We start from the raw sequence: 13917 nt of genomic DNA on the forward strand, positions 1-13917 counted from the left end.
AGCATCAAATAGACTCACTTAGATTTAAGGGGCCTTCTTCCTCCGGCTGTGACCACTGTGCTTTAGGAGAACTTTGCAGAGGGCTGAGCGGTAGCTTGGGGCTTTTATCTTCAGGGTTCTTTGGCAGAGGAGAACCAGGCAGAGCAGGTGTCACTTTCTTGAGTATGGGAGATCCTGGCTGGACAACATTCTTGGGGGTGAAACCTGGTGGGGATTTGATTGCTTTGTTTATAGATGGCTCTTGTGACCGTTCTGTAGCTTTGTTGAGAGGCAGCAGTGTTGGCTGTGAGGACCCTGCAGTCCCTTCTTTGGGAGAAGCAGATTTTTTGCTAAGACTTGGAGAGATGGGATCGCTGTCCACTTTGCCCTTCTGTTTCATCAGTTCATACAGTAAGTCGATGGGGGCTCCACTGCTCTCAGACTCAGCCACACCAAGCTGACGTAAGTGAGAACGGGCATGGCTGGACAGGCCCTTGCGCGTCTCGAAGCAGGCGCCACAGACCTCACATGTCGTGAGGTTTGGTGCTGGAAAGAGGAGAGTGACTTATTGAGACAATGTTAAGTTCACCCCTCAAACTGGCTTTAACAGTAGATGAGAAGTGCACACCAAGTTATCTTAAGTTGGGCCCCTCTCCATAAATCAATCATGTATGATCACCAAGGCTGTTGTAGACTGACTACACATTGAAACTTGCAGTCTACTTAGGAATAGATGAATTCACTAAGTATTTTTAAGGTAGTTGGTGGTCACTTTTCCTTAAGAAACCCTGCCTCTCCAAACAAACTAGCAAGTTTACCATGAAATCACCTATCTGAAACAAACTCACACATAAAATTATTAGGTACCTAAGGCTACTTAATCTATTAAAATCAAATTATACAAATGCATTTAAAAATGCCATTCCTTCTAAAGACAACGCTGTGATTCTCATTTTCAAGTCTATTTCAAATAAGGCCAGCTATTACTTCAATCCAACCACAAGGAAGTAGTACTAGGTCTCTTCCACTAGGCTGTAGTAAAGGAAGAGAAGGGAAGCAAGCTTTTCCTCTCCACAAATTTATTTCCATTTGTTGGCCATTCCATCAACTACAGTTTAACTTTGAAGAATTGGTACCCACTTTCACTTGCTTTCCACCTTTCCTGTGATCCCTTTTCCTTCTATTTTGTGTCTATCAGAGTTCTAGATTTGTGTACAAGTCTGTCTTGTTCTTACTGATCTTCACAGAATGGTCTTGGTAGTCTTTTTAGCTGAACAATCAGGGGAAAGATGCTTTACATAAATAAGTAATATCACCACTATGACTTGTGATGAAGGCTGATATCAGACAGTATTTAACATTTCCTTACTTTCAGGCAGTGGATAAAAATCAGTGGTACCCCCCTTTAAAATCATAGAATAATTGAATTGGAAGGGGTCTACAAAGCCACAGAGTCCAACCCCTGCTCAATGAAGGAATCCAGATTAAAATATAGCAGACAGATGGTTGTCCAATTTTCTCTTCAATGCCTCCAGTGTTGAAGTACTCTCCACCTCCTGAAGTAATTGTTTCCGTTACCATAATGCTCTAATAGTTAGGAAGCTTTTTCTGATATTCAACCTATTGAATTCTGGCTTCCTGTAACTTGAGCCCATTATTACATGTCCTCTACTTTGGGATGTTCTTGCCCTTCTTCTGTATGACTACCTTTCATGAATTCAAAAAGTGCTATCATGTTTCCCCTCAATCTTCTTTTCTGAAAGCTAAATATGCTCATCTCTTTCAGCCTTTCCTCATAAGGCTTGGTTTCCAGTCCCTTGATCATCCTTGTTGCCCTCCTCTGAAGTTGTTCCAGTTTGTTGTCATCCTTCTTAAAGTGCAATATCCAGAAGACAGGGTGAATTTGATTTAAATCATGGTTAAAATTTAAAAAAACAAATTTTAAAATTTAAAATGTCAAAAAATCTAATTTTTACATTTTAAATTGTTATTTAACTTGTGATTTGAATCAATTTGATTGAAATCAATTCCACCTTGCTTTCAGGAAAAAACAGGACCAAAATTCAGAAATGTAGGAGTTCTAAAATAAATATTATTCCATATCTCCTTTAAAACAAGGATACACTACAAGACAATTCAGCTGGACCATATAATAAGCAATGAGAAAATACCTGTTGATAAAAATGGAGCACATTATTGCTGCAAATATTTACACAAAGTTAATTAACTAGTTATGTGTTTATTTGATAGCTGTCTTTCACCAGTTTTACTGCCATGCAGAACTCAAAATACATTGGGGGGAAAAAAAGGATGTCACACAAGAAGAGATCCATATGTCTCACATACAGCTCCTCTCACCCAGTTTTGAAGTTTTCAGCTATCCTTCACTGCTGCTTAACTTTGTGGCAGCGGCGGCAGCAGCAAAAGAAAAACCTGCCTTCAAAAAGAAGCTCAAATGTTCCATTAAATCAAGACTTTCCATGCATCTTGGTCTAAATTAGAAAGATACTGAAAATGTCTTTTTACCCTTGACCTACTGGCAACATTCAGTGGCAGCAGAGGATACACCCCTTGACCCACCCTTGCATTAGATCTTCAGGATTTAGAGAAGCAAGAATTCTGCACAAAATTCAATAATATTTTTAAAGTGAAAAATGTTTTCTATTAGTTATAAAAGCTTCCAGGAGGGGAAAAGGCTAATAGGCAGAGGAAAACAAAAAGCAAAGATACCACTTTTACTTTCTTGAAGAGGTCACAAGAAAAGTACTCAGATCTGCACTGTAAACCAGCTAAGGAGGTTTATCTAGGACTTTCACAATCACAGATACACATGTTGCTCAATAGCAATCTCAACAGCAGACAGACTCACTTTTGGCATCCTGGGAGTCTGTCCTATTGCTGGAAGGTTCTGGAGAAAGTGAGCCCCCTATCCTATTTGGAATTTGGTCTAATGACCCAGCCAGAGAATTGTTCTTTTGGAGTGGTGGTGATCCCAAATCTGCAGTAACGATCTCTTCCTCCTCAGAGGCCGTAACTATCAAAAGACAGAAAAGGATATAGGGCTTCAAGTGAAAACAGAAAATTAACAATGCAAAGAGATTAAGCATGGTTTTCATTCACTTGCCTCACAAAGAAAGGTAAAATATTATTTTGATTAACTTTTTTCAGTCTCAGCAACCAGAACAATCTTGTAGGTTATCTTGTCAGAAATAAATCCCACTAAGAAACAGAATTGAAGCCTATCTAACTTTGAAAAATTATTTACATAAATGGAGTATCAAACATGTGGAATTCACAATGAGCAATATTATTTCCTTTAGCTTAAATGTAAAAGCAAGGGTTCAGGTAGTGAACAATATAGTAATTTTAAAATCAGAAAACAATAAATGAGTGGTAACTTAATTATATATATTAGAAGCCATACTATTCCTCTGTGGTAGAAACAGGAGAGTTTACTTAATATAATCACAGACTAAATTCATAATCAAGTACAAAAAGCCAATATAGACAACATTATCATAAAGGTAAGGCATCCAAGTTAGTGCCAAAAATTACAACTACAGTAAACTAATCCCTCTCCCTGGATAAGAGCTCAGATCAGTCAAGGTATCCAAACTACTTACAGAGAAGCTATTAAAATAATTAAATTGGCAATTACAGTAGTTACTTCATAATCATATGCTATGTTTCCATCTTCAGTTCAACAGGCCATGTCATATTTATAGCACAAAGCCTACACACTAAGTGACATAAAGAGGGCGGTTATGTGCATAAAAACTAAGCACTGATGTAGGGGGAAACATTATTGATGGCAACTAGCTATTACAACACAGCATGGGTGTCAGTATTTTCAGTACAAAGGAAACAACTCTACCAGAGCAGAAGGGGGGGGGGGAGTTATGCAAAACTGTTTCCAGTGAAAAATTCAGCAAAGTTTATCTACTACAATCCAACAAGTTTTTTTTTAATTTTATATATTTTTAAAAAATGCTTTAATTAAAACCAAAAATTTTAAGGACTGCTGAGAAAATCCAAACACACTTAAGCACAGAATGAAAGAATCATAGAATCATGGAAGGGGCCTCCAAGGCAATTGAGTCCAACCCTCTGCTCAATACAGGAATCCAAGATGAAGCAGATCTGACAAATGGTTGTCCAATTTTCTCTTGAATACTTCCAGTGTTGGAGTACTCAAAGTAATTGGTTCCATTTTTGTATTGCGTTAACAGTTAGAAATGTTTCACTGACATTCAACCAAAATGTGGCTTCCTGTAACTTGAGCCTATTATTATGTGTCCTGTACTCTAGGATGACAGAGAACAGATCCTGCCCCTTCTCTGTATGACAATCTTTCAAGTATCTGAAGAGTGCTATCCAATCTCCCCCTAGGTTTCTTTTCACAAAGCTAAACATGGCCTGTTATTTCAGTCTTTCCTCATAGGGCTTGGTTTCCAGTCCCCTGATCATCCTTGTTGCCCTTCTCTGAACTTGTTGCAATTTGTCGGCATCCTTCTTAAAGTATAGCATCCAGAATTAGACACAATATTCATTATGAGACCTAACCAGTGCCAATTAAAGAGCAACTATTGCTTCTCAAAAGCTGAAAAGGGGGAAATGGATTCATTTGAAATGTGGTGCTGGAAGATAGCTTTGCAGATACCCTGGATGGCCAGAAAGACAAACAAGTGGGTCCTAGATCAAACCATTCCTGATCTATGGGGGCAAAAATGTTGAAACTGAGGCTGTCCTACTTTGGGTACATCATGAGAAAACAGGATTCTCTGGAAAAGACAATGATTATGGGAAAGATGGAAGGCAGCAGGAAAAAGAGGAACACCAGATGTGAGATGGACTGACTACCTAAAGAGACCCCAGGCTTGAGTCTGCAATAGCTGAGAACAGGATATTTTGGACACTGCTCACTAATAGGATCAACATAGTTGGAGGTGACTTGACAGCAGATAATTAGAACAAGTACTTCATTAGATTTGGAAACTAAGCTTCTGTCAATGCATCCTAAAATGTACTGGACTTTTTGTGGTCACATTGCACTCTTGGCTCCTATTCAGCTTGCGATCTACAACAATTCCAAGATCCCTTTCATTTGTAGTATTACTGAGCCAGGCATTCCACATCTTGTAACTATGTGATTTCCCTCTCTAGGTGTAGCACTATGCACTGATCTCTGTTAAATTTCATTCTGTTGTTTTCAGCCCAATGCTCAAGCCTATCAAAAGCTTTTTGAATTTTTTTCTCTGTCTTCCAGGCTATTAGCTATTCCACCCAATTTTGTTTCATCTGCAAATCTGATAATCATTCTCATGTTTTGTGGTAGCTCTGGTCTTTCCTGAAAGGCAGAACTCAGAAGTTGATGCTGAGGGACTCCTATTCTATGCCCTGTCTATTGGCCTGTGATGTTCTCAGAGTTGTGTTTTGTCCCCCATACTATTTAACATTTATATGAAACTGCTGGGAGAGGCTGCCCAGAGTTTTGGAGTTCAGTGTCACCACTATGCAGATGACACCCTACTCTCTCTCTTCTTTCCATTTAAATCTGAGGAAGCTGTTTTGGTTCTAGATAAGTGTCTAGTGTCAGTAATGGCTTGGGATGGGGTGAATAAACTGAACCCAGACAAGATACCCCATCTTGTCTGCATTCAGTTTATTCACCCCATCCCAAGCCATTCAGCTCCTAGTCAACTGAAAGGCACATCAGGGAATAGGGATCCAACCTGTGTTGGATAGGTTTACACTCCTGAAACACAGGTGTGCAGCTTGTGGGTGCTCTTAGATTTGTCCCCCAAGTCTGAATGTCCAGGTTTCAGCAGTAGCCAAGAGTGTATTTACATTAAACTAGTGTGCCAGCTGCATCTGTTCTTGTAGATGACGGATTTGGCCACAGTGCCATACCCCAGTTGAATTACTGTAAACCACTACATGCAGAACTGCCTTTGGAAAGTGTTTGGAAACTTTAGCAGGTCCAAAATGCTTTAGCCAGATTGTTAACTAGGAATGTTTACAGGTATCACATAACACCACCCTCGTTACAGAAGCTCCACTGTTGCATTTGTTGCTTTAAGTGTGTTTTAGTTCTGCATTTCTCTATGAGTTATTTTTAATTCTTTTAAATATTATAATAAGTTATTGTTTTTAGCTTGTAATATTATTTATTATTTATTTTTAATAATTTAAGCTTCCTTTTTAATACTGTAAGCCTCCTTTTTAGGAGAAAGTTGGAAAAATATTTTAAAGAAATAAATAGAATAAATAGTCAGATTTGGCTTATAGCAACTCTAACAGCGTTTTCAAGGGAAATGAGATATTTCAAGACACCCCTAGTGAGTTTCCATGGCTGAGTAGGGATTTGAATCCATGCATCCTGAGACCGATCCACTACACCACATTTTAAAAATGTCTTACAATGTTTAAAATGTCTTTAAAATATCTTACAGTTTTACAAAGCCATAAAATAAAAATAAAGAGATGCTAACCAGAAGAAGAATTCAAGAGAAATACTACTATGTTCTGTTCTTACATTACCTGCTACATTGCTGAGTTATAAAACCACTGCAGTATAGAAACTACTGGATAAGTCACCTGCTTACATGTAAACATAAAGTTGCAGCCATAACAATAGATCATATATTTATTTCTCATAGTATAAACAATTTTTCCAGGGCTTTGTCTTTTACACTGAAGAATACACAGTAAGGTTTTTTTGCTTCCCAAATTTTTCAAAATGTACGTTATGACTGGTTTTTTTAATAGGCCACACAATAATACTTAGAAGCAGCATACCGTGAAAGTGAAAAGAATGGAGATTCTTTGTTTCAATACGATTATCTCATTTTCCCACCAAACGAGTTTTAGTTACACGAGTCCCCTGTCAATGACAAGCTGCTACCACAGACAGTGACCAAGCGCTAAAAGGCGCTAGCCAAGGGCTCTGGGTGCTGCAAACCAAATCAGAGACGTCTGAAGGCATGTTGACCGTTGAGATTAAAAAAAAAAAAGTTGGCGACCACCCATCGCTGCAAACGAGAGAAAAACGGGGAGGATGATAAAAGACACGGAGATCAGGCCTTGACAGGGACGCCTCCAAGGCTTCGCCTCAGGCGGGCACGCAGTTCCAGGGGTTCCTGTCACCCACTCCGACCTCAGTCCCCCTCCAGAGAGAGAGAGAAAAGCAGCCGCCTCCCTTCAGGCACAGCCCCGGGTTGCCCTGAAAACGGCCGAGGGGGGGAGAGCGGGTCAAAAGGAAAGCGGCATCCAAGCCTGACACTCTCAGCTCGGCCTTCCAACCTGCCTGACGGAGCCTTCCTCCCCCCCTTTCAGAGCCTCTTACCGGCCTCCGGGGGCGGCCCCACGCCCGCCTCGTCCTCTTGGAGCCGCGGAGCCGCTAACGCTTTTGTCGCTTTGGGCTGCGATGGGGTGGAGGCCGCCATCTTGGGTCCGGCACATGCGGGGCCGCAGCCAGGCGGGACGGCGGAGCGCCGAAACTCCCGCTGAGTTTGACTAGGTGAAGCAATCGACCACCGAGCCACCCTTGGAGAAGCCGGCCCGGACGAAGCAGAAGAAATTCAGAGACCCGGCGCGACGCAAGGAGCACAAAACGAGTACAGTCACTCATCCAGACAAAACGACTCCAGTACCAAATTGCCGATGACCAGCGCGCGCATATAATTCCGGAACCTCCGACCGTAACGCTGTGCAGCAGACTAGACCAGTAGAATGCCTAATGTCCTGAACACTGCTTCAGCATCTGTATCTGGCAGCGTTGCAAGAGCCTCGAGAGATCTGGGTAACAGAGGAGCGCTGGCAGAGAGGTGGAGCAGGTTGATCTACTCGCAGAGCAGGTGTAAAAAGACTGAGATTTTCTGGTATCTTAGAAAACGTGTTAGGTAACAATTGCTTCCTTTGCGTTTCAGTTATGAATAGATGGTAAATTTAATCATAATATTAGCAGCTGCCTAGATTTTAATTCCCTTAGCAACAGTCACAACCTAGGAAGCCAGAATACCGTCAGAACGAATCTTACAGAACACTAAAGAATATTGGTATAAATAAATTCTAGATCTAACTAATGAAATACATATTTGTTGCAATGGCCACCTGGAGCTATATAATTTCAATGTAATTTCACCTTATGTCTAAACGACAGGCAAATTAACAGGTTACTTAATCTGGAAACATATTTCAGGACGTCTGACAGACTGTATATCAGTTATGCATCCCAAAAGGCCTTTTATATCTCAATTTAACCTGGAAATGATATTTCTTTCAGAATCATTTATGAATAGTGCCCAGTTCAGAATGTCCTCTTACATTCCAATCAGATTTGGCACTTTTGAACCCATTTGGTAATCCCAGTCCTATACTGAAAATCTGGATCCCATTTTTCCACCACATTAAAGTAAATGATGGACCACATCCAAGTTAAATGTCAAATTGAATTTTTAAAAAATAGAGGGGGGGATTAATTGGTGTAACTGTGACTGAGTTAAGGCCACAGACAATGTCGTCCTGTGATGTCACATAGCATTTCCAACATAGGCATTCTCCATGAAGCTGGTCCATTAATGCATTAGGGTATGGAGACAAAATTTATGAGATTATTACAGCCTCTTGTTTATGAGTTAGGTAGTCATTATGCTTCTGGATAGTTCAAAGGGACTAATTCAGTCATATGATTCAAAGGGAACAGTAAATAATTCTTGCCGCCAGATGCCTGACAATGTCAACTGTAAAATAGGAAAGCAGTGAATAAAAAGAAGAGAGAATGGGAGGCTAGTTCATAAACTACAGTATTGTTAGAGCACGGGGGGGATGAGAGGGGAAAGAGTGAAATGGTTGGCAAAGAATAACAGAAATGAAGGAATAATGAACAGAGTACAATTAAGAAAAGGCAAAATATGGTGGAAAGAAAGAAAAAGAAAAGCAATAACCACGAACCAGTTATAAATCATAAAGAAGATTGGCATAACTGAGAAGGTGACTACTGGAGCTGAAATTAGGACTGGGTGACTAGGACTTTAACCTGGCACGCCAAAATTTACAAGGTGCAAACATTTTCTGCTGGAAGAGCATGAATTGTCCCAAGTATGTATACCATCTCCAGCTTCTCCTCCCTGCACTGAAAGAAATACAAAACATGCAGGCTCATCATGGACCCAACATCAGGTCATCATGGACTCTGATGCAGACATTTCTCCTTGTTTATTCAATCTCACATGACTTTAACGAACAGGTCAGCAAAACCTAGGCTGGTTAAACTGCAGGCTGCAGCTGTGGTGATTACTGCATGAGACATTTGTTACTTATTGTAGTTTAATGTTAAAATATTTATACTATGTTTACTTGTATTAATAATTTAATGAGTCATTTTTCTCTGGATTTATTAATAGCTCAGTTTAGGTATCAGACTGAGATTGGGAGTTCAATTCCTCCCTGTGCTTCCTGGAAGAAGAGCCAGTCTGTGTGACCCTGGCCAGCAACAGTTCCAGCAACCACTTCTGTATATTCTTTACCCAGAAAACCCTGGAAAGGGTTGCTATGTCAGGACTGACTTGACAACAGCAAATATTATTAATTAAAAAGGAAATTTTGTAATAATTCCAAATGTTGCCATTGATTTACTTCAGTAACTGATCTCTAGAAATAAAAAAAAACATATTTTGCTTTATTGGGTTGTTTGGTGCTAATAGTGAAAATGCTAAAATGACAGTATTTGAACTACTAAAAAAGTGGAATGAGGAAAAAGATTAATGGAATGCCAGACATAGAAAAAAACATCTTAAATGACATGGCATTTGACTAACATGAGGCATGGTTTGTAAAGGATTTACCATGCTTTGCTAATTACAGCCATATTCTAACTTCAGACAAATATTTCCATTTCACCACAGTCAATTGTTCACCCATTACTGAAAATAGGGCTCTAGATCAGTGGTTCTTAACCTTTGTTACTCGGATGTTTTTGAACTGCAACTCCCAGAAACCCCAGTCAGGACAGCTGGTGGTGAAGGCTTCTGGGAGTTGCAGTCCAAAACTCCTGAGTAACCCAAGGGTAAGAAACAGTGCTCTAGATAACAACATTAATCTTGTATTTTGAATCAAGAGAAAGCACAAGTTACTGTGGCTCTTGTTAACTTGTCAGACTGGAACGCCACGTATCTACCCCCATATGCTTTCAGGGAATGTTTCTGCCTAGTTCCTTTCTCACTGCATGAACACTTTAGAAGATACTTCAGATCTAACATGGTTGGGCTCTGGCATAGCACCAGAGCAGAGATAGATTGTGGGGTGTGGGTATATGCAGATGATCACTCAAAGAACCGCAGTTACAGTAACTGGTTCTTTCCCATCATAGTCTCTGTGCATTACACACATGGGAAATCAGCAAGCTCATTTGCCAGTGGTGCGTAGACAGTCAAGCACAGATAGTAGAACTGCAAAAACAAAGGAAGCATTTCTTCCAGCATGAGCATCAACCTTGTAACAAGTGATGATGACTGAGAGATGACCTGACCTTGCACTATGCAGTGCAAGCCTGAATCTGACATAGACAGCTGAACAAAGACAATTGGTTCACAGACCATCAGAAGATTTGATCCCTGGTTCAATCTGGTAACAAATCCATGTAAACTGATTCAACCACTTGGAGAATATGTCACGATGAGACTGCCAAATCTTAATTTAGGATCCCCACATCACACAAAGACTATGGAAGACTACTATTTTCAGTAATATACTCCACCCTGTACTGTACTTTTAGAAGGCTGGTGCCCTTCTAACATCAAAGCAATGGAGTGAGTCCTCCAGAGGTGACAAAGGGGAGAAAGAAAGCAGGCAAAATAATCTTCTGTTTGATAAGAAGGTTCAATAGTACCTTGAATAATAAGAACAGATACTGACAAAGGACAATCTTACTCTATGGTAGAACATACACAGAAAACCTGTTTATAGGGCTAATAACTCATTCACATGGTGCCCTGACGTATCCACTACCAGAAAGGCAGCCTAAACAGTAAGTAGGTGCCCTGCTAGTACCGAAGTTTGAAGCCTGCCTCTCTACACTTTAGCTTATCAGAGAAAAGGAAGCATTTTTATAGGGCAGAGCAGACTGTCAGAAGAGCAGCAAATTGTGAATTTCTTTAGGGATGAGGAAAAATAGCATGTGAGGAAACAAGTACTTAGAGGTTATGTGATACAGAGAAGTATAGCCACCAGTACTTTGCCATGAACAGCAATTCTGAGCAACCAGAATGGGCCATTAAGGCCCTCTTTACAGATAACAGTTCTGATCTGCAGGAATAAGTGTAACAATCTCCAGCCCCCTCCACAGGCAGAGATTTGGATATTCTGGAGCAAGGAACACACCTCAGACTTTCTTTATAGACAATGATCCTGAGCCACTGAAAAAAGGTCAGCAAGCAGGAGAAAGCAGGCAAGTGGCCATGGAGGACGCTGTAGATGAAAGGGTTCATGCCACTACCCAAGGAGGAGGAGATATGTGGGGCTGATGATAGTAGGAGGCTCCTTACTGACAGGAATGGAAGTACCCTGTTTCCACGAACCTAACCTGAAAATAAGCCCTAGTATGATTTTTCTGGATGCTCATAATATAAGCCCTACCCCAAAAAATAAACCCAGTTAAGTGAAACCCCACCCTCTGCCATTGTGCAGCAATCAGAAGAAGATGACATGACTGGCCCTGTCTTATTTTTGGGGAAACATGATAGCAGTTTGCAAACCTGACGAGATGTCTCAGGAGATGTGCTGCCTCCCTGGATCAAAAAGCCAAGATGTGACAGCTTGCCAAGAATCGTCAAGCCCATTGACCATCATCCCTTCCTTCGCATCCACACAAGAGCAAATTATACTGCCATACATCCTTTCAACAATTGCAACCCATTTCTGTTTTCACCACCTGAAATTATTTTGTGCCATCAATAAATCTGACTATGTCTCAACCCTAACTTCAGATCATTCAGAACCAAGTTAAAAAGCTCCAGTCCCAATACAAATTCTCAAGATAGTAACTGTATGATATTTGCTATTTTAAGCCCTTTCTTAATACTGAACCAACACCTTTCACTCCTGTAGTCTTTTCAAATGAAAGCTGTTTTGATTCCAAGAACTTGTTCCTGGGTAATCAACAAATACATGGTCAGGTTTTGGTCCCACTTTGCCTTGCAAATATACCAGCTCTCTATAATTTGAACATCTCTTTGAGTCTTTTCACAGTATGGTTGCATTGTTATCTTTCTGGTGTCATCTGCCAACTTTACTACTTTACTTTTCTTAACTCAACCCCAATTCTTCATGAATACGTTCCAGACCTTGGTGTAGACATTTTTTTTAAGAAGCTTTCATGTTCAGCACTAAAAATAGGAAATGTTGAGGCATTCGTTATAGAAATACTTTTTTTTAATTAAAGTTTATCACTATAACTTGGAGAACTAAAACTTGCATAAGAGTTTCTAAAGAAGCGGTTGCAAGAACCTGAGTTTATGCGCAATTACAAAACAAAAAACCAGACTTCCTCATGCTCTGTTCTGCAGGCATCAGTGAAGTAGCACTAAAGCCTTTCATTGCCTCTTGTAGTGCTCTAGAATTTTTGCTACCGAGTTGGATTATTCTGTCAATAAAGAACTAACTGTGGTTGGCTAGTATCTTGTTCAGTATGTACATGGGTAGAACTCCAACTGCAGAAGCTGCCACAGTGATTTATTTGGCAAGGTGTTAATCATGTGCTTGGTTATATGCAGCTGGCATTTTATGAAATCACTATGGCAGCTTCTGCACACACATAAATATTGAACAGTACACTGGCAAGCGCTGTCTTTCCATCAGTGGGGAATAGCAGAAGTTCCAGATGTTGTTAATTCTATTGACTTCTGTTTGGGGTTGGCATCTCTGTATGTTTCAGTGCTTCTTCCATGGATAGAGAAAAAAAAACATGAAGGCAACTAATATTCTTCTCCTTTTTCCAGTTCAGATGGTTCTTCCTAGATGTTAAGACTCAATGAGTGATGGTAGTTAGTAGCTGTACTTCTTTTCTGAATGTATCAAGAATACCAAAGCAACAAATGTTTTGGTTCACATCACAGTTGGCTTCAAAGCATTTGACTAGCAGCAAAACCCCATCTGTTTCCCCAAGGTTCTTCATAGGACCACAGTCTTTCATTTCAGTTACATTCTTCTAGGGACTGTTTCATTAAAAAGTATACTGATTTAAAATTCTCCAAGGATAAGTTCACCAAAATGTTCCTTCTCATCAGGTGATGATACACACACCCTGATAAGGGTGTGCATACTGCTAACTTAGAAGTATATGTTTCAGGCACCGTTGGTGTGCATAAGCAACCTTCTACAGTAACTATATGATGCTTCCACTGCACAACACTACCTACACATTCTTCATAGTACTGTATATACTATAAATAACCTATTCATAGACTTATAAGGGCACATAATTGACTCTCAAAGCTTATTTTTGTCTATAATCTCAGTCTCATTACAGAGGTTCTTGTCCAATGTGCATGTAATGAATGAATCATATATTTCTTACTGGTCAACTTGCAAATGTATTTATTTCTCATACTTACTCTTCATCTCTTTCAAGGACTGGGGGTGATCTACATATAGTTATGTGGCAGTGTCACATCCAGGCAGCTTATACAGGCAAAATGGTTCAGACATGGAGATCTATCAATTGATTGCAGATCACTCTCGAAACCAATCATAATGTCTCTGTATTTCACAATGCAGCGAGGCTTGCAAAATTCTTTTGGAATCTGCCATTTGCCATTGCACTTCCCTTTCCCCAGAGAGGAACTAATACCTGCTTTTTCACCACATCAATGTTTTATGTGGCAATGCATATCTAACACTTTCCACGATATGCTTCAGTGTGTTACATATACATGATTGGCA

General features: G+C 40.0%; 1 protein-coding gene and 1 long non-coding RNA gene across 22 annotated transcripts in view; one reads left to right on the forward strand and one right to left on the reverse strand.

Annotated features, from left to right (window-relative positions):
* Positions 1-13917, reverse strand: part of WIZ (WIZ zinc finger) — a 111405-nt gene that overhangs the window by 12328 nt on the left and 85160 nt on the right. For 15 of the 21 annotated variants that reach the window (XM_078385885.1, XM_020796322.3, XM_072990357.2 and 12 more), the window contains 2 exons: positions 2849-3013; positions 19-525 (listed from right to left, as the gene is read on the reverse strand). In XM_078385885.1, the coding sequence (XP_078242011.1) occupies positions 19-525; positions 2849-3013 (672 nt within the window). Of the gene's footprint in view, positions 1-18; positions 526-2848; positions 3014-6777; positions 7074-7324; positions 7568-13917 lie in introns of those variants that run through there. The other 6 variants (XM_078385889.1, XM_078385888.1, XM_072990360.2 and 3 more) reach the window with 3 other exon arrangements.
* LOC140704533 (uncharacterized) lies at positions 7524-9598 on the forward strand. The gene is made up of 2 exons (XR_012083764.2): positions 7524-7880; positions 9384-9598. It is a non-coding gene; the product is annotated as an uncharacterized LOC140704533 (long non-coding RNA).

This window comes from Pogona vitticeps, chromosome 2 (genome assembly GCF_051106095.1).
Source record: "Pogona vitticeps strain Pit_001003342236 chromosome 2, PviZW2.1, whole genome shotgun sequence".
Classification (NCBI taxonomy): domain Eukaryota; kingdom Metazoa; phylum Chordata; class Lepidosauria; order Squamata; family Agamidae; genus Pogona; species Pogona vitticeps.